General features: G+C 43.8%; 1 protein-coding gene and 1 long non-coding RNA gene across 2 annotated transcripts; one reads left to right on the forward strand and one right to left on the reverse strand.

Moving 5' to 3' along the window:
- Positions 1 to 85: 85 nt before the first annotated feature.
- On the reverse strand, positions 86 to 3,936 carry LOC105875919 (uncharacterized). The gene is made up of 2 exons (XR_001156187.2): positions 3,651 to 3,936; positions 86 to 246 (listed from the first exon to the last, which is right to left on the reverse strand). It is a non-coding gene; the product is annotated as an uncharacterized LOC105875919 (long non-coding RNA).
- A 119-nt stretch (positions 3,937 to 4,055) lies between these two features.
- HOXA1 (homeobox A1) lies at positions 4,056 to 6,730 on the forward strand. Its single transcript, XM_012773400.3, has 2 exons — positions 4,056 to 4,773; positions 5,243 to 6,730. The coding sequence occupies exons 1-2, from the start codon at positions 4,119 to 4,121 to the stop codon at positions 5,596 to 5,598; spliced, it is 1,011 nt and encodes a 336-aa protein (XP_012628854.1). The 5' UTR covers positions 4,056 to 4,118; the 3' UTR covers positions 5,599 to 6,730.
- The last annotated feature ends 13,331 nt before the right edge of the window (positions 6,731 to 20,061 follow it).

The raw sequence follows: 20,061 nt of genomic DNA on the forward strand, positions 1-20,061 counted from the left end.
TTGAAAGTAGAGAAATAAAGTGCCTACAGAAACCCCCAACTTCAGGAATGAGTAACATGGAGTTTCTTTAACAAGCTACCAGTGTCCAGGTCAATAACTAAGTTATCAACAACTCATTTATTTATACACTTTTATACACGTTTGTTTCAAACATCTACATTTCAACTCCCTTCCCCACAAATCCCTGCACATTCTCAGTGTGGATGATTAATCTCCCAGCTGTTGATGGGTTCAGGCAAAACAGACCTAAAAGATAGAAAAAAAACAAAAATAAAACAAAACAATGGTTACTAGGCTGGAAAATGCATTTCAGAAAAGGTTCTGTCCAATCCTCTGGTTCAGTCATTCTAAGATTCTTTTTTCAGGGTCAGAAAAATCAATATTTCATTCTTAAATCTGTTTACATTGCTAATAATGGTTCATTAAAGCTTTGTCAGGTTAGGAAGTTGAAATTTTAAAAAGAGTGTTTCTTCACCCCAGGTTATAAATTAACCCAGTTTCTAGAGAGAGAAAGAGTAAAAGCACTTTAAATGAAATATCAATAAAATGTGATCTAGGGTGTGTTACTGGGTTGTTCTGTTTTTTCCCCCTTTCTTAACGTCTCCCCATATTTATCTTTCCATTTCTGAGCTCTGTTCTGATCGCTACTTACCGTGAGAAAACGAAGCATGTAAGCAACATGTGTGTAGGGCGGGTTGATTTAAGAAGCCAGCTCTTAACGGCAAAGGCTTGGAGGTTACAATGAAATTGCAATCTTTCTTGTTTGCTCCCTATCTTCCTTCACCCCTTCACCAGCTAAATCCCAGCACCCGCTGAAGGGTGTGGGGACTGCGGTCGGTTTCCGGCCACAGGCTCAGCGCCCGAGCAGGGCGTCCGGGCCCTGCCAGGGCTGCGCCGCTCCTGGATGCGATTTGTCCTACGCTCATAAATCAAACGCTTTCTATGAATGAGAATGTCATCAAAGAGATCAATTGCAGGAACACATGCACAAATAAAAATCCTCTTACGTATTTGCCGGGGATCCCCGTCCGAAAGCATTAAGTTAGAAGGCGTTTAGTCATAATTCATTTTTATTGCTCTTTTAAAACAACAGCTTGGCTGAGCCGCGGATGCCATGAACAGCCTCCCGGCCTCGGTGGCGTTTTGTTTCCTCCTCGCTCCTTTTCTTTCTAGTAGAAGAGACCTCAAAGAGGCGCTTTGAGCCAAGCGAGCTGCCTGCAGATGATCATTATAATCGTGACCAAGCTCCCCTTTCACCCACTCTGCCAGGGCATTTAAAGAGACTAGCTCGAGTCCTGGAGCGCTGGCCTACTTGCCCAGAGGACCAAGGGTCTCCTACACCGCGGAATGGCCCCCAGGATTTCTTGGGGGTGGGGGAGTGGGGGGTGGGGAAGGAACCAAGCTACGGAAGCCTGCGGGCTCGAGGCCAGGGGAGGCTGCCTTTGTGAGCGGCTCCCGGAGAGCGGCGCTCTGGGCGGCCAGCCCAGGCAGAGCCGGCTCGGCCGCGAGTTCCTGGCCTGCGGGAGCCGGGAGCAGTGCGCGGAGGCGGGACAGTCGCCGGCTTGTATGCCTGCGGTCCTGTGTGTGAGTGCACGCTTAAGATCCCAAGAAAAACACCCCGCCCAGGCTGTCCCGGAAAAGAGGCTGGGAGAGAACGAGGTGGCAGGAAAGGTGCAGGGAGGCTGCGAACTAACAGCGGAGAGAGAGCCGCTAAGGCCCGGGGCCGGCTTTGTGGCAGGCTCCGGGCAGCCGAGGGGGCCGCGCAAACTCCGGCAGAGAAGGCCAACAAAGGTACAGGAATGAAGCAAGGGGGGCGGAGGGTGGAGAATGTACCGAGTGGCTTCGGCCTGGACAGAGGATCGCCCGCACTGCCAGCACAGTCCCTGCCCTGCCGGCACACATCCTGCCCCCTCCCCCACAGGAGCCTCTTCTCTCCCGGACGCTGGCGGCCTGGCGCTCCCAAGGAAGCCGCCTCCAGGAGGGCGGCCTTGCCTTCCCTTCTCCTGGGTGAGGATTCCCAGGAGCTGAATTTGGGGTAGGGGGGAACTTTCCTGCCCGTGCTCCTTCTTCATCATGTTTAGGGATGGGTCAAAGGTCACAGAGAAATACCATTCCAAAAGGAAATGTTTGGGGAAAATGTTTGATTACTACTGAGGGAGTCCAAAGTCAAAGGTCTGCATGGGTTTTCCCTCTTAAGGGAACAGGTTTGAGGGGAACTTCTACAGGTAGAGAACAGAACACAGACGCCTGAAGGGGTGACTAACGCATTTGAAATGTGCCTGCCTCCAGCAAAACTTCCTTTTTCTAACAGGGGAGGGAAGGCTGGAGAGGAGTGGGAACCCTAAACCCCATACAATCCTCACTATAAATTTCATCTCTGTGATTCCAGTGTTGTACACATGGTTGGAGTAAAATTTATACAGCATTGGCTGCAAAGTTTCTTGGATGATCTCTGGATTTCTCCTACCTAGGACTGCATCGATTCTTGGTGTCTGTTCGGCCTTTTCTCTCTACAAGCCCAGGGTTGACATGAAACCTAACAGTAAACAGCAATTAATGACCCCATCAGCATCAGGTAGAAAAAGGGTGATGGAGAACAGGACCCCTGGCCTGGGATGACGCTCAGACTTGCACATGTCTCCCTGGGGAGTTAAAGGTTCACACAAGCAACTACACAGCCAGTTACAAAGGGGAGGAGGTGTCGTTGGGGAAGAGGAAAGTGTCCTGTTCACCATTAGCCATCTGTCCACTGCCCCCCTCCCCCCGCCAGTCCCTACCCCCCACTCCAGACGTGCAGTAGAACTGGGGGTGGTGGCAAGAGGATGCTCTCCCATTCCTAATATCTCCCTCCAGAAGAAGAGAAAAGTGGAGGGGGTAATTCAGCGCACTTTGTCGGAGCTGCGGTTCGGGCCTTTGAGGCCCGCGCGGGAGCGCGCAGGCTCCAGGGGCTTGGGGAGCCAGCAGATGGCCTGCAGCGCACAGCTCGGCCCCCACGCTGGCCACGTCTGCTAGCGTCATCTCTCTCCCCGCCTCTTACCCCTCAAAATCCAGCAGCCGAGTAGCTCCAGGTCCCTGAGGACTCCGGGTGCAAAGCTGAGCGGGGTTGGGGTGGGGGGGGAAGGGGCGGAGAGCTAGGGGAGAGGGGGGCGGAGAAGAGCCGGGCCACCACCGGCCTTTTCCAGGCAGCTCTGTTTCTGGGCCCTTCCGCCCCCGAGGGTCGAATTACAGAAGCTCCTCATTGCCATGCTAATAGTGAGCCGGGATTGTGGGGAGAAGGCTTAAGAGACCCACCATGGAGGAGGGAAGTTTCGTTTCTTGCCCTCTTCTCCTCCACGCCCACCCGGGTTCCTCCCAGCCAGCCCTTTGCGCACTTCCCTCTCCATTCGGAGCTTGCAGAGCCGGTGGCCCAGCCTCGCCCTCCGCCATCGTTCTCTGTGCATCTCAGAGCCTCAAGGCCTCACAGCACGGCCTCACAGCAGGGCCTCACAACAGTGGAAGCACCTTGGGAGCCTGGGGCGCAGTGTCGGCCGGATTCCCACCCTCCCTGCTCGGCGCGCTCCAGCCTCGGCCGGTGTCCTTGTGGCCACCCAGCGAGCTGTGGCCCATTGATTTCCGCCCCGAGAAAGCCAGGAGCCCTCTTCCCTTCTCACCTCTTGCCAGTTCATCTTTCTGTGCATGGTGGGGAGAGGATCAGGAGCGGGAGATGCCTCTCAGCCCCCACCTCCTGGAGGGGGGGGGCGAGCGGAGTCGGGCGCGCGCGCAGGGCAGCTTCTGCTCTCCTTTGCCCCAGCACTCCGAATCTGCCGTTGCAGCCGCAGCAGCTGCCGCCGCCGCAGCTGCCTGGGGGGGCGACTGCGCGTCACCTAGACGGAGGAGCGCCGGGGATTTAAATGCCACTGAAACGGTGATCCATCACCGCTGAAGCCGGCAAACTTTCGCAGGAGGCTCAGCCATTGGCTGACAAAGTCACGTGCCCCTCCCCTAGCGCCCTCCGCCCTCCCGCCCCCCCTCTTGCGCACTGTACATTCATATCATTTTTCTTCTCCGGCCCCATGGAGGAAGTGAGAAAGTTGGCACGGTCACCCAGGGCTTCGCAGGACCCGGTCACTCAGTGACAGATGGACAATGCAAGAATGAGCTCCTTCCTGGAATACCCCATCCTCAGCAGTGGCGACTCCGGGACCTGCTCAGCGCGAGCCTACCCATCCGACCATGGGATTACAACTTTCCAGTCGTGCGCGGTCAGTGCCAACAGCTGCGGCGGCGACGACCGCTTCCTAGTGGGCAGGGGGATGCAGATCAACTCGCCCCACCACCACCACCACCACCACCACCCTCACCATACCCAGCCGGCCACCTACCAGACTTCCGGGAACCTGGGGGTGTCCTACTCCCACTCGAGTTGTGGTCCAAGCTATGGCGCGCAGAACTTTGGTGCGCCTTATAGCCCCTATGCGTTAAATCAGGAAACAGACGTAAGTGGTGGGTACCCCCCATGCGCTCCCGCTGTTTACACTGGAAATCTCTCATCTCCCATGGTCCAGCATCACCACCACCACCAGGGTTATGCTGGGGGCGCGGTGGGCTCGCCCCAGTACATTCACCACTCATATGGACAAGAGCATCAGAGCCTGGCCCTGGCCACGTATAATAACTCCTTGTCCCCTCTCCACGCCAGCCACCAAGAAGCCTGTCGCTCGCCTGCGTCTGAGACGTCTTCTCCAGCGCAGACCTTTGACTGGATGAAAGTCAAAAGAAATCCTCCCAAAACAGGTCAGTCCTGCCTGCCGGTAGATGCTCCTTGATGAATTTGGAAGGAGCTGGTATGCTTAGCTTCTAAGGAAAATTAATAATGATTTTTTAAAGAAGGTTCTTGCTTCCGATTAGTGTTGTAGCTCGTGGGGAGAGTGCCAAGGTGTGCTGGGGCAAAGAAGCCTAAGGGACTGGTGTGTTTTCAAAGGATTTTAGATGTTCGGGAAGTAGGAAGTGTGTGGGGTGGTGGTCGTGGTGGTAGTGTTCTGTTAATATCTCCAGGCTCCATTAATCACTGGTCTGGTCACGCTAATGGTTGACTTCAGGTTAACACTTTACACCTCATCACTCACCCTCCACAGCCCGGTTTCTGTTGAGATGTTCTTGATTTCTCCTCTACCTAAATGTTGCTCTGAAGCGTGTTAAGGGATCTCATATCGATTTTAAAATTTTTTACCTTTTCATCTCATCGCTTCCTACCCTGCACTAGGGAAAGTTGGAGAGTATGGTTACGTGGGTCAACCCAACGCGGTGCGCACCAACTTCACTACCAAGCAGCTCACGGAGCTGGAAAAGGAGTTCCACTTTAACAAGTACCTGACGCGCGCGCGCAGGGTGGAGATCGCCGCATCCTTGCAGCTCAACGAGACCCAGGTGAAGATCTGGTTCCAGAACCGCCGAATGAAGCAGAAGAAACGCGAGAAGGAGGGGCTCTTGCCCATCTCTCCTGCCACCCCGCCTGGAAGCGACGATAAGGCCGAGGAATCCTCAGAGAAGTCCAGCTCATCGCCCTGCGTTCCTTCCCCGGGGTCTTCTACCTCAGACACTCTGACTACCTCCCACTGAGGCCGCCCCAGCCCCGGAATTCCCAGTCCAGGCTTCTTGGGCTCGGACTTCTTACTCAAAGCACATTCTTAGCTTATCTTTCCTTCATTTACAGTCTCTTTCTTCCTTTCTGATCCTATCTGCGGAACTTCTGGTCAGGATAATGTGTTTCCGAGAATTCTGGACCAGAGACTTGGTGAGGGGTTAGCTTCTTAATCCAGATTGGGTGCCAGCATCAATTTTCTGGTGGGCCTTAACATCTTTCCCACTTTTAGGAAATTTTCAAAGAACCTACTGTTTCCTTCAGATGTCCTTTGGAAAATAGTTCCCTTTGCCAGCAGAAACATGCCAGAGGAAAGCCTCTCTCTTCTTTTATCTAACTGTATATTTACAGTTCACCCCTACCTTGCCCTTAAAAGTAGGAGATGAGAAAGGAGAAAGTCCAGAAGCTCATGAAGAAGAGATGCACTATGTGTTTACCCAATTAATTCTTCCCTTAATTTAATGCAATTTCGTGTGTGAGTTTGCTGGTTGTAAATACTTTGTCCTGAGAGATTTATCTTTATACAGATTTTCTAGAAATGTTTAGATTAGGTAATTGAAACAGGGTTGGCAAACTCTTAAAACTGGTACAATTTTATATGTGATTATAGGTGAAATAATACATTCCCTCATTTAAACCCAATCAGATGCCTCAGAGAGTAGCCTCAATATGTTCTTTCAATTAGTTAAGACCTACAAAGCACAAGGTTCAGAAACCTGATTTCCTGTGCTAAGTCTCTCCCCATCCCTACCCCTTTCTTCTGAGGCCAGCTTCCCTTTAAAATTTGTGCTGGATTATTCTAAATGTAAAGGTATTATTTAAACCAACTTTTTCCTTCAACAATTATCTTAGCTGGATATGATGTATTTTCAGCTTATTTGTTAATGTGATGGATGGCACAATGAATGTATATTTTGTGTGATTCGTGAATAGTCTTTTGCATGTCGCACAATGTTTTAATGTCCCTGAAGTACTACACTGAGTTTTATCAGTTGTCCTTTGTGAGCCTATGATATTCCCCATTTCCTGTACAATCATGAACAGCTCTGAGATCCTGGAGTAAGGTGATCCAGAGCAGAGTTTACGGGTCTTAGGATGTCTGTAATAAATATATTCAAGTTTCAAGTATGCTTAAGCATCCATGTATTTGGCTGGTCTATAATTTGTTGATTCCTGCAAAGTTAGCTCATTTTGTGTGGGGAAAAGAAGGGCGCTGTGTATTTTCAAAAAGGTGGGCCTTTTCTTGACTAAAAGTGAATGCTTTCTATTATCATGTAGCTGGTTTCTCCCACGAGTGTAATTTTACCTAACCAATGTCTATTTAATACATTGATTCCATTTAAAATAACAGCTCCTCTATTATAATCAAAGTTCATAATGAGGGGAAAAAAGGCTGGTGAAGAAATTTATGAAGCAGATCTATTTTTGAAACAAACATGGATACTTCCTGGGTCAAGTACTAACCTTTTCACCTTCAGCTAAATGTTGACATATATATAAACAGAACCCCCTTCAAAAGTCAAAACTGTCTTCAGTCAGTCTTTCTTCACATCAGTGAACCAGAAGCTCAGAGATCCACATTTAATTAGCTCCAGTATAAAGCTGTTGTGAGGGCCCCCACTCTACCCCTCTTCCTTCTTTTTAGATTGTCAGTAAACACTGTTTAGGAAAACAGTGTTTCAATATAGTTCACCCTTTGAATTGAATGTGGTCTGTTTTTAGTAGACCTTTTCATCCTTCCCCCTATTCTTCCTGTCATCATCCATCCTTTCCTGCTGCTCCTCACCTCCTCATCCCCATCTCTGGGTTGCACATCTCATTCCCCTCAGGCTTAGCTTTGATTTCATAGCCATCATAGCTGTAATGGGGCCACAGTTCTAATTCCATGCCACACAACCCAGAAAAAAAGTTTTTTATTTTCTTCTCTGTGTTCAACAGATTCCAAGTGAACTTGTGAAAGCCACCCTGAAGTCTTTCAATATCCATGCTGTTTCTGACCAAAGCATATGTCTGCTCTCAGAGGAAACCAGCAAGTGATAGAGTTCAAAGTGGCTCTGCTCCCAGACCTCTTTACTACACATTTCCTTTACTTTCACACATTTTTGGAGGCTTTTATTTAGCCCCAAAAGTAGAGCAGAAAATTTACAGCATCACAAACAAATACAGACATATGACTTCCTTCCTCCCCAAAGGGTATTTTACAAAGGGTGGGCTGGGGGAGAAAACCCTACAGAAACTTTGAATTTGTAGGCCTTCTACAGTGCCCGGTGAGAATTCCTGCACTTCCCTGTCAAAGGGGAAAAGCCTGAACTTTGCAGGAGCAATTGCTGCGGCCATATCAAGGACATGGGGTGCCCTCCCCTCAGCTGCTGGGTTCCGAGGTTGCCTCTAAAAGACTCAAGTGGATGAAGGAGAACTTCAAAGACAGCCAACCCTTTCTTTCATTTCCTGCTTGGCCTTATACTGTATCTTTTGTTTATTAGTGTAAGGCCACACAGCAAAACAGATGGCTGGTTTCCAAATTCTTTAATGTGTTAAAGTGTCATTTGCATGCCATTACCTTGCTTTCAATATCTAAAAGCAGAACCCGACCTGCTGGAATCACAGAGATTCCAATCTTCAAGGTGCTGGTTTTAATGTAGCTCAGAGAAGAGAACAATAAATTATGGCTAAACATCCCTAGCCTTCTCTAGGTCGTGGAATAAATCAGTTAACAAGCAATGCATTTAGGAAACATTAATATACCTTTCAACAAGGAAAACATTTGTATCTTTTTAGCTGTCCCAATCGATTAAATCAAAGGCGCTTAACACATCCTATTTCAAGGTCTCTCTTTTCGGTTTTGGTCTCTGAAGAGCACAGTTAGCTACTTGAAAAATGACAGTGATCGTAACTGAAACAACATAAAGAGGGAAAACAGAAAATAACAATTCATTGATAAATTAAAAAGAAAACAAGGGTCTCAATTAGGAACCTGGTATAACTGCAATACAAAATTCCAGTTTTCAAATGCTTTTTCCTCACGTCCTCTACATTCATTAAAAGTACTCCCAAAATACAGGGTGTTCCAAAACCAGGCTGAGTTGAGGTCTTGCTGTGGCTCTGAAGTCTGCTCAGGGTTTCACCTTTGAAAGTTTACTTTTGGAGCCTATTCAGATGCTGTGGTGTTTTCCTCTGGGGCAATCAGATTCAAACCGATCAATATTTACTCAGTCTGAAAGGGTTGTTGAAAAGGCTGCTAACAACAAACTGCTTAGCTGCTCACCCCTGTTTAATCTCAGGTTCACCGAAAGTTCAAGAAGAGATGAATGCAGTGATGGGTCACTTTAGAATGAGTCCCAGCGGTTTATCTGAGCTCTCAGCTAAAGGCAACAATTATAGTTCCATCCCTCTTTGGGAAAGGGGCAACTTTCCTATTATTCTTTTGCTAAACAATGTTTACTAGAAACTTAAAACACTTTCCTCTCCCCTCCTGGTTCTTCTTTTTTGAAGCTTCCAGCTGCCCTTCTCCTGCCCCCTCCTCTAGTTTTCTACCAATCCACTAGGTTTCATTTGACTTTAAATAAATTACACCGAATATTTAAAAAATGTTAAATTAATCTGACAGAAGAGATCTGATTTATTTCAGATGCCATGAGCTATGAAATGAAGCTCTTTGGGCCATTAGAGTTTATCTTTGCGAAAGTACAGGGCAAGATTGAATTGAAATCCATTTGCGTTTGAGTTATATCGACAATCAGAGCCCCAATATCCATCAGAGATGGCTGTTCAGGCAGGAGTGGCCAGAAGAGAGGGAATTGGCTTGTACAGAAGCAAATACTTCAGATGGAAAGTCAACTTTACAATTTTATGCCCTCCTAGTGTATGAACTACCAAGAAACGAAAAAGGAAGACCCAAGGAAGCCAGTGGGGAATGGCGGGTAGAAGGCCAGTGGGGAATGGCGGGTAGAAGATGCTGGACACTGAAGCTAATTGCTACAGCTCTTCAGAGGTCAAAGTTCATGTAATCACTGCATAAATGCATACTAAATAGGGATTTATTAAGCTTTCCTGATGGCTCAGCATGTCTGTGAAAATGGTCACTGCTGTTTGTGTTTTTTCCTTGAGAATAATCGTTCTTGAAGTAGAATCTCTAGACATTTGAGTCTTTCATTTAGTATTTTGAGAGATAAGCAAGGCTTCTGCTTTAAAATTTTGAAATCAGTGCATGGACAGCATCCTTTCTCTATATTGGATGGGACTGTAAAATATGTCTCTCACTCTTAGAAGTGCTATGGCTTTTTCCATACAAACAAGAACACAAGTTAGCATGCCCCATCAGATACTGCTCACTAAATGGCTAACATTGGTGACCCTCTGCCATAGATAAGTGTACTTTGTGCCTTCATTTCTGAGAGCACCCAAAAGTTCTGCTTTTGGATTCCTTGTGTCTAAATGACCAGAATTGAAAGGGACCCATCTACCCAACTTCTCATTTTATGCATCAGGAAACAGGTAGCTTAGAATCTGAGTCCAGTACACTTTTGATTTTAAAATCCTGATTTGATTTCCCCCTCCCCGTTTACTCTATATGATTTCTTTCAGGCTAGATATCATTTATTTTTCCCACTTCTGTTTTGCTGGCCATTCAGTCAAGTCCTTGAGACCATTAAGACTACTGAATTTATGAAACAACATCCAAGTTGAATGTTTCTGCTATCTTATTTGAATAATAAAATGTTGGGCTATTTGCCTTTAAAGACACATGTCCTTTTTCTTTCTTCTTTGACATATGTTCTTAAAATATAAAAAGAGATCGAGAAAGCAGGTAAAATTCAACACACGCATATATATTTGTTTTGGTTTTAAACCTAGGCTAGGGAAGAGTAAATGAAAGACAAGTTGCCTGCACCCAAGTTTGACCTCCATTAAATTGTCAAGAAGTATCATCTAGAGAGAGGTTGGAGATATAAGGAACATTTCAGGAGAGGTCCTAACCCTGAATCTTTTTTTTTTTTTCTGTCTGGTTTGTAGCACAGCACAATTTCCTGAATTGTTCTGGCACATATTTCTTAGTTTTCTCCATGACTCACTCATGTACCTAACACACACACACACACACACACACACACACACACCCCAAACCCAAACCATTAACATAAAGATTCCTTGCAACACAGCTTTCCAAATTCTCCTTCATCTTATCCCCATGGGGTCCTACTGATCTCAGTGGAACCTGTTGCCCAAAGGGACATCAATGGCTGTCCGTGTTTGAAGACCTGAACTAGAATCAACGTTTCAGTGCCTTATTTGGGTGACCTTTGATTGTAGAACTACAAACCAAATATCAATCAAGCAACTCCCTTCTGCAGGTGTTAGCCTATGAACAAATGCTTTTGCTCTCTCTCTCTTTTTTTTTTAGCAACCCCAAACCCCAATTAAATTCTGCAAAGTATCCTTAAAAGATTGTGTATACTGGGGGAAAAAAAGGCCAATGTTTCTTTTTAAAACATGTCCAGACACAACTAAAACGTGTCTCAAGTTTTTAAACGGCCCATTACATTCTACTCTTATTAAGAACATGTTCGTAAAACGTCTAGTCACAAGACTAATATATAGAAATCAGATTGTTCTGTATTTTCACTAAGTCTTGTGTGGTTACTACGTGTTGGGAAAAAAAGACCCAACTGCTTGCGACAGGAAATACAAGAAAAATTACTGAACAACTTTTTTCTTTTCAAACTGGGGGGACACATTTTAGACCCGCTTCGTTTTAAAAAGAAAAATTACCAAAGAACCATAACGAGAATCCAGAAAGCAATGATTTTGAATGGTAGTTCCCCCTTCCCCCACCCCCGGAAATATCAGCAATACAGTTCTGGTAAAGTTATGAACGGGAGTTTTCCCATTCTGAGGAACAAATGGGGTCCTTCCTTCAGGACGTGCCGGGGCAGCTGTCAGAGCCTCGGAAAGAGATCGGCTCCGCGATCAAGTCGCCAGGGCCGCGGCGGCCGCGCGAACTCTGGCTGTGGCGGCGCCGCGTCGGGCCGGGGATCAGCGCCTGCCTCAGGGCGAGGGGGCCGGGGCGACTGCCTGAGGGCGCTGCCACAGGGCCTTAGCGGGGCTGCCGGAGAGTCCCAACGCGGAGGTCCGGACGGCTTTCCTTACTTGGCTCCCCCACCTCCTGCTCTGAAATCGCCACCAAACACCGCCGCTCCCTTTCCCGTCTCTCCTGGGACCCCCGCAGAGCACGAAGGGAGCAGCATCCGGGCCCTTCCCGGCGTGCAGGCGTCGCGGCTGGGGCGACCCCCGCCGGAGCGGGGCGTGAAGGGAGCAGCATCCGGGCCCTTCCCCGGGGTCCCAGCGTCGCGGCCAGCCGGATGCCTGCGTGTTTGCCAGCACGCGCCCTTGGGTGGCTTCAGAGAGAATGGAAAGTGAATGCGGGCACGTTTCCTGAGACTGCAAAGAGCCCCCGCTTTGTCTCGAGGGACGAAGTCTCGCCTTTCCTCGTTCTTTTCCTGCCAACATTGCCCTGCTTCCAGGTGCTCCAGAGGAGTGGCCTGAAATGCCACCTGACTCCTCCTGGTAACAGGTGAAGGCCTCGGGCTTCCATGCCGCGACCCCAGGATGAAAAAGGAGCAAACATTTCTTCCTCAGAGGAAGAAACACAGGTCTGGGTCTTAGCCCCCTTTGGGTCTTTCTAAGATTTGAGAGGAGGAGAGAGATTGAACTCTCTGCCTGCCCCCTCCCTCAGATATCTTCAGAATGTACTTAATTGAGGAACACATTCATTCCCCTTCTAGTCCAATTTCGTTGTTTTAAATATCAGGGATGATGGGTGGAAGTTTCCAAACACTGGATGTTCAGGGAAGCATCCTCGCCTTGCTTCTCAGATGTCTTCTCATTCAGTTGCTGAGTCAAACTCTGCCTAAAAGCAGTTCCTCAAGTCTCACTTCTTTCTAGGGAGTTGCCTGTTCTACTTCCGCTCTTTCAGCTGAGCCACTTCTAACAATCGCTCCTTTTACAAAGGAAGCTTCATGGTACAGCACCTAACTGGAATGTGATGTAGGCTATCCTCGTGTTAGCTGTTACTCTCCATGTGGATGGATCGTAAGCTACTTCAGGGCGGGGTCTTTGATTTACAATAACATGAAGAAAGGGTCCCCATAGTGCAAAGAGCCCTGGACTAGAATTCGGGACATCTGTCTTTAGTCTTTTCTCATTCACAGTGTGAAATTGGGTAGGATACTTAAACGATCTGTGCTTTCATGTTCTTAAATTATAAAATCAGGAAACTGTTCTTGTTGATTTTTAAGTTGTTCTCTTAAATGTATATGGTTTTTCAATATTCTGAAAATCTGATTCAGGGTTACTCTGAGACAAGTCCTATGCCAAATCCATGTATTAACTCATATAATCCTTGCTCAACCTCAAGAAGAGAAGGTATTTTTATTATTTTGATTTTAGAGATAAGGAAAAGGAAGCAACCAAGATGTTGAGTAACTTGTCCACTGAATCTAGAACGCAAACTCTTATCCACTTTGCTGTAGTGTTTCTCTGCAGCACCAACAAAAGGACTGGGTGTAAATCATTTACAAAGAATTATCAGGCTATCATATTGTGATTCAGGGTGCTGCTATAGTGGGTAGTTCACTACCCACTGGTAAAAAATTAGAGGGCTAGAGAAATTGAATGTTTAATATCAGACATATGCAAACTATGGCAACACTTTCTTGTGAAAATAAGCAAATGACAAATACTTGAATAAAAACAAACCTAAAGGCTGGGTATAGTGGCTCATGTCTGTAATCCTAGGATTCTGGGAGGCAGAGGCAGGAGGATCGGTTGAGCCCAGGAGTTTGAGGTTGCTGTGAGCTAGGCTGACATCATGGCACTCTAGCCTGGGCAACAGAGCAAGACTCTGTCAAAGAAAGGAAGGAAGGAAGGAAGGAAGGGAGGGAGGGAGGGAGGGAGGGAAGGAGAAAGAAAGAAGAAAGACAAACCTAAGAAAGAAAGAGAAAGAAGAAAGAAAGAAAGACAAACCAAAGAAAGAAAGATAAATTTAACAATAGAGGACTAATTTAACAATAGAAAGCTTTTTTTCATATCCAACTAATTGCAAGAATTACTTAAAGGTAAAGAAAGACACTCTATAAGGTTATATCTGTGGACAAAAAGTGAAAATAGCCAATATAAAGTACAAATGTTTTATCTCTATGAATCAATGAAAGTTGGCATCTGTGTGGTTGAAAGCATGATTTTCTACGTATCAGTTTTCATTTGGATATTTTATATACTGCAAATCCAGTCATAATTTATATTTAAAGAAAAAAAGAAAAGAATAATTCATCTTTACCCTAAAGGACTAATCCTCATAGTTTACAACTTAACACCTCTTAACTAACGATAACCAGAAAAACTAGGTTCAACAAGAACTTGAAGGAATTTATTATGAGGCCTAAAGAGAACAAGTCATTAGAAGCCAGTTATTCTCAGAACTCAACTGAGGCCAGGCACAGTATATCACACCTGTAATCCCAGCACTTTGGGAGGCTGAGGCAAGAGGATAGCTTGAGGCCTGGAGTCAAGACCAGTCTGAGCAACATAATGAGACCCTGTCTCTAAAAAAAAAAATTTAAAATTTACCCGGGTGCAGTGGCTCATGCCTGTAAGTAATCCCAGCTATTCCAGAGGCTGAGGATCTCTTGAGCCCGGGAGTTCCCACCTAGGTGACAGAGCAAAACTCTGTCTCTATTTAAAAAAACAAAAGGAATAAGCAGGTTTGAATAACTAGATATTTGGCTAGAGGGTTTCTTCCTTCCTACTTACCTTCATGAACTCTACAGAAGGGGTAACAGCTTATATCCCTCCTGCCCTATGGGTAAAGAGAAACTGACTGATCCATTTTATTTCTTCCATTTCAGAAATTCTTTACACGGTTTGCCAGATGAGGCCCAGAAAAAAATCAAGAGAGCCAAGCTTCTTAATTATCCTGCCCAAGCCACTCGGATGACATGTTAGCTCTCTGGTCGACTATTGAGGGTATTCTGGCTTCATTGATGTGTTCCCTACGGACCATAAGGATTTAACTTGCAGTTCATTATCTTACATAAAAAATACTTCTTCTATGAGAGAGATCCAGACTTGAGCAAATTGTAACAACTTATTTTCTCATGTTAACATTTATTGAAGATTTTTTTGGCACTAGATGATGAACTAAGCATTATCTCATTTATGCCTCACAGCAACCTCATAATATGGGTTTTATTTTTCCCATTTACAGATGGAGAAACTGAAACTGAAGGGAAGTACTATAAATTTCTCACCATTATACAGTGAGTGATTAGCAAAGTTGGAATTTGCAGTCCATGCATTAATTATCACATGTTGAAGTCTCATATCTTATGAATGCTAGAGTTATAAGATATTAGGACTAATCTTAAATTTAATTACAGATTTAAAATATACTTATATTTTAGAAGCCTAGTGTTAGATTGTTATAAATCTATACTGATTGAGCATCCCTAATCCAAAAATCTGAAATCCAAAATGCTTCAAAATCTGAAACCTTTTGAGTGCTGACATGACGCCACAAGTGGAAAATTCCACACATAAGTACTGAACACAAACTATGTTTCATGCACAAAATTATTTAAAATATTGCACAAAATTACCTTCAGGCTATCCCTATAAGCTGTATATGAAACATAAATGAAGTTCGTGTTTAGACTTGGGTCCCCTTCCCAAGATATTTCATTATGTGTATGCAAATATTCCAAAATCTGAAAAACTCTGAAACAAGGTCCCATGCATTTCAGATAAGGGATTTTCAACCTGTATATGCAATATAAATGATCTTAGTTTTGTAGAATAAAAATGTATATAACTATATGCATGCATAGAAAAAAGTTTATTTTTCTCTGTGTAGTTGCTGACAGAGTTGAAGAATAACAGTGATTTGCTTGCAATACTGACAGCCCAGTGGAGGAATAGCATGCTTCTATAATATACTATAAACATGAAATTATTATAGAAAATAAGGAAAAATACCCAGTTGCCATCACATTCTCCAAAATATAGCTGTTTTGCATAGTCCAGTCTTTGTCCCTAAGTATACTTTTACTTAGAGGCAATTATTATGTGCCCACAATTTTGAATTCTACTTTTTTTTCACTTAATGATGTAAACATTTTTGTGTTTGTGGTATAATATTATTATTATTATTTTTTGAGACAGAGTCTCACTTTGTTGTCCAGGCTAGAGTGAGTGTAGTGGTGTCAGCCTAGCTCACAGCAACCTCAAACTCCTGGGCTCAAGCAATCCTTCTGCCTCAGCCTCCCAAGTAGCTTGGACTACAGGCATGCGCCACCATACCCAGCTAATTTTTTCTATAAATATTAGTTGGCCAATTAATTTCTTTCTATTTATAGTAGAGATGGGGTCTTGCTCTTGTTCAGGCTGGTTTCAAACTCCTGACCTCGAGCAATGAGCCCGCCTCAGCCTCCCAGAGTGCTAGGATTACAGGCGTGAGCCACCTTGCCTGGCAATATTATTTAATGATTGGTTAAAACAGTGGATGTACCACTACTTATTTTACCAGATATTTTTCTGTCTTTTCTTTTTTCTCTTTTAAATAAGATTGGCTCCTATCTGAACCTTTTATGTTTAGGGAATTTCTCTTTGTGAGTCTTAGAAGGCCATATCCTTGCTTTTTCAGTAGCTTCATATATTTCTAGGACAGCCATGACGAAGGTGCTAGAGACAGTATCCAGTAGTGACCACGTCTAGTGGTTTGGCAGTTAAGATGTTAGCATAAGGGTTTAAGGCAGGGACAGTTGTCTCCTCACCAGACTATCTCTGTGGTGACAATTTAGTTCTGGCTTTGGCTGCCAAGCTTTCTGTTTTTCAAGCTTGACTTTCAGTCTATCTAGCAATTTTCCAACCTATCCATATGTGCCTGTTGCAGTTAAAACAGTCAGTTCTATTGGTTACAACTAAGAAGCCTGATACTTGTACCATGCAGTATACCAAATAATGGTACTATAAGATTTTTTAGGGATTGGGGACTGTGGTCTGGCATTGTGGGAGGGAAGTGAGACTATATGATTTGGAAAGTATTGCTAGAAGATGGGCCAGATGACAGCTTCTCTAAATTCCATTTTCTCTTCTTCCCCAGTTTTGGGCTATTTTAATGCACACCCTCTTTGCCTTGTTAAACCTAAAAACAAATGCATAAAAAGAGTCAATAATGGCCCTTTTCATTGTCTACCAAGAAAACACAAATTTATATCATTGAGTTGGAGAATAGAATTTATTTCCTATTTTATTTTACAGCTTTCCTGTCTTAGCTTGAGTAGTCTTCTGGGACTGAGCCTATATGTACAGGTGTAGCTGACACTTGTTGATTGCTTACCTTGTGCTAGGTAGGTGCTGTACTAAGCACTTTATGTGAGTTGATGCATTCACATCCTCTCCACAACTCTATGAGGTGTAGATACTGTTATAATCTTCAATTTACAGAAGAAGAAGTTAAGGGTGAGAAGTTACCCAGCTACAAAATGGCAAAGTCCACTTTTAAACTCAGCAGTCTGGCTACTGTGTACTCATTCTTAATAACACTGTATACTCTTTCCCTTAACTGGCTTAACTGACAAGACTTTTTTTCTTTTTTTTACCTTTTCTATTTCTTGTCTTATTCTCTCTCTCTCTAATTTTTTCTTTCTTATTTGAGAATGACATGAAGGCACTTGTTGAGTCCCTGATTGAGCATCTATTATTGTGTGAGGTGAGTGATTTGGTACCTGTCAGCTGCAGGTGCCTTTGACAAGCACCTATAGATTTGCTCTTCTGGCTCTAGGAATTCCTCCTGGCTTCACCTCTTCCTGACCTCTACTAACTCTGTCCCTTCCCCCACTTGGAACTTCTGATCTCATCTCCTTATTCTGGTTTCTAACTTGCTGCCCCATGTTTGAATTCTGTCTCATTACTTTGCTCCTTTATTAATTAAAACACTTAAGGGATGTTGTAAAAATTTATAGATAGAAGATATTAATACTATCTCTTTCAAAGAGTTTACAAATCCTTGTACTACAAATACCTATTACCTAATTTATGTTGTATTACATTATCTAGTAATATTTTTATTAGAATTTAGTTAGATGTTAAGCTTTTAGGGTTTTATTACAAAAATTCTACAGAGTAATTGGAGGTGACATTACTTTCTCCTCAAGATGTGTAATTTGAGAAAAAGCCTTTAGCTCTGATTGGGGCAGTATAATCAACATGTGACTTGGTTCAACTGCTAAGGTTTTATGATGACATTTGCCCAAGATGACAAAGTGTCTGGGAAATGTTAACATAAATCTAATTCCCCCAGTTTGTGGAAGTCAAGGGAATGGGTAGGAAGGGAGTGAAAATAATAGAAACTTGGGGCTTTTCAAGTTTTTGTGAATCTGCAAGGATGAGAAGAAAGGATAAGATTGATGGAAATGACCCTGGGGAGATTGTGTGCTTAGGAAAAAGAGGATCTGCTTTTAGGAAAATTCTGTAGGTCTGTACAGTCTAAGGATGCTGCCGAGTCAGGCAGAGGTTTCAAGGTGATCAATTTTTCTAGATCCAGTGCTAGGATATGTGAGAGACCAGCAGACGTTCTGATTTTAAAAAAATAAAATAGAGTTAGGAACAATTATAAAAGCAAAGATAATTTGGCCATAATTTTGTTTACTATGTTTATGCAATTATATAGAGAAGTGTATAAATCTATTGTTAGGAAGAACATTTCCTCTTAATGCCACACTGCTCATATTGTTTACCTGCCTTCTTAAGTTCAGTTCAAAGAACCAAGCTCTTTCTTGCCCTAGAGGTTTTGCAACCTGGAATGGACTCCTCCTTTCCATTGCTTCATATAACCTGGAGGCCTTAGCTAAATGATGCTTCCTCTGGGAGGCCTTAGTGGACTATTCTATTCAAAATGGATTCCTCTCTGTTATATTCTACCTCAGCACTCACTTTGTTTCCTTTACCTACATATTTATCACAGTTTGAGAATGTAGTTTTACATTTTTTGTTAGTCTCTCCTTCTAGACAATACACAACCTATAATCCAGGAGCTTTTTTGTCTGTTGACCACTTTATGTTTATCCAATAGACAATTCCTGTCATATAGCAAATGCTCAAAAGACACTGAATGAATGTTTATATTAGCTAGGGTCCAGTAAAGCTACTGTAACAAACCTAAAAATAACATGGCATACATATGGCTGAAGTTTAATTCTCTTGAATGTAAAATTTTAGAGGAATGTAAAAGCCTTTTCTGATGGGGTACCTTAGCACCATAAGGTCATTCAAAATCTGGGTTTCTTCCATTGTGCTGCTCTGATATTCATTAGGCCTTGTCTGTATGGTTGAAGCTGTGTCACTTCCATATCCCCATTCCAGTTCTTGGGAAGAGGGGTACAGCAAAAGTGGAGGGCAAGCAATTTTCTATAAAGTAAGTGACTTGTAAGTTGCTCTTATTGCTCCCACTCACATTCTATTCTTTTTTCCCCTTCATGTTTCTAAAAATTTATTTCTGATCCAAAACATATAGTGTAGATGAAACATTAGTCAAGATAAACAGATAGGTTAACAAACATTTATTAATATGCATACCTCTAGGTGGGTGCTGTTGGAAATAAAATATATATAAAGACAGGGCTCCTGCCCATCAGGAATTTATAATATCGTTGGAAAATTCACAGACATTTTATCCTAGTAAATGTGGTAAATGTCATCACATGACCACATCTAGCTGCAAAGGATACCAGGAAACACTGTCTGGGTGGGTGGCCATGAACCTAGCTAAGATGGAAGAAAGAGAGAATGAGCATTGGGGGATAGCCAACTCTCTGCCACATTATTGCATAAATGCTGTTGAAAGAATGAATATTCAAAAAAAAAAGAACAAAGAAAGAATGACCATTCTTATGTTATCAGGGTTTCAAATAATATTGGGGTTTGAGGGTTTTTTAAAACTCTAGGAAACATGGGTATAATACAAAAATATTAGACACTGACTAAAATAACATCAAATATGCTTCATGACATAACCTATTCATCTGCACATTTGGGGTCAAAGAAGGGTTAAAGATTTAAGAAAGTTGCATAGGCCAAGAAATTGGGCAAAGTGGTTCAGGTCAGCTCTGGGTCTTTGTGGGAACAAAGCCAAATTCTTGTGGTTTTGTTAGAATTTGGGGACAATGGAATGGGAGCTTCTATGCCTTCACCAAGCTTCCAGAAATAAGCCTTCAACTGCTAGGAGACCACCTCTAATTCTCCCTTCCCTGTTATTTGATTAGAAACCTTTGTTATCCTAAATTTGACACCAACAAAGGCTTTGAAATTCTAAGGCCAAAAACAGGGCAAAAGCAAATGGTAACTATTTTAAAGAATGTGGATAAAATTTATGTTACACTAATGTATTC

Source organism: Microcebus murinus, chromosome 9 (genome assembly GCF_040939455.1).
Source record: "Microcebus murinus isolate Inina chromosome 9, M.murinus_Inina_mat1.0, whole genome shotgun sequence".
Taxonomy (NCBI): Eukaryota; Metazoa; Chordata; class Mammalia; order Primates; family Cheirogaleidae; genus Microcebus; species Microcebus murinus.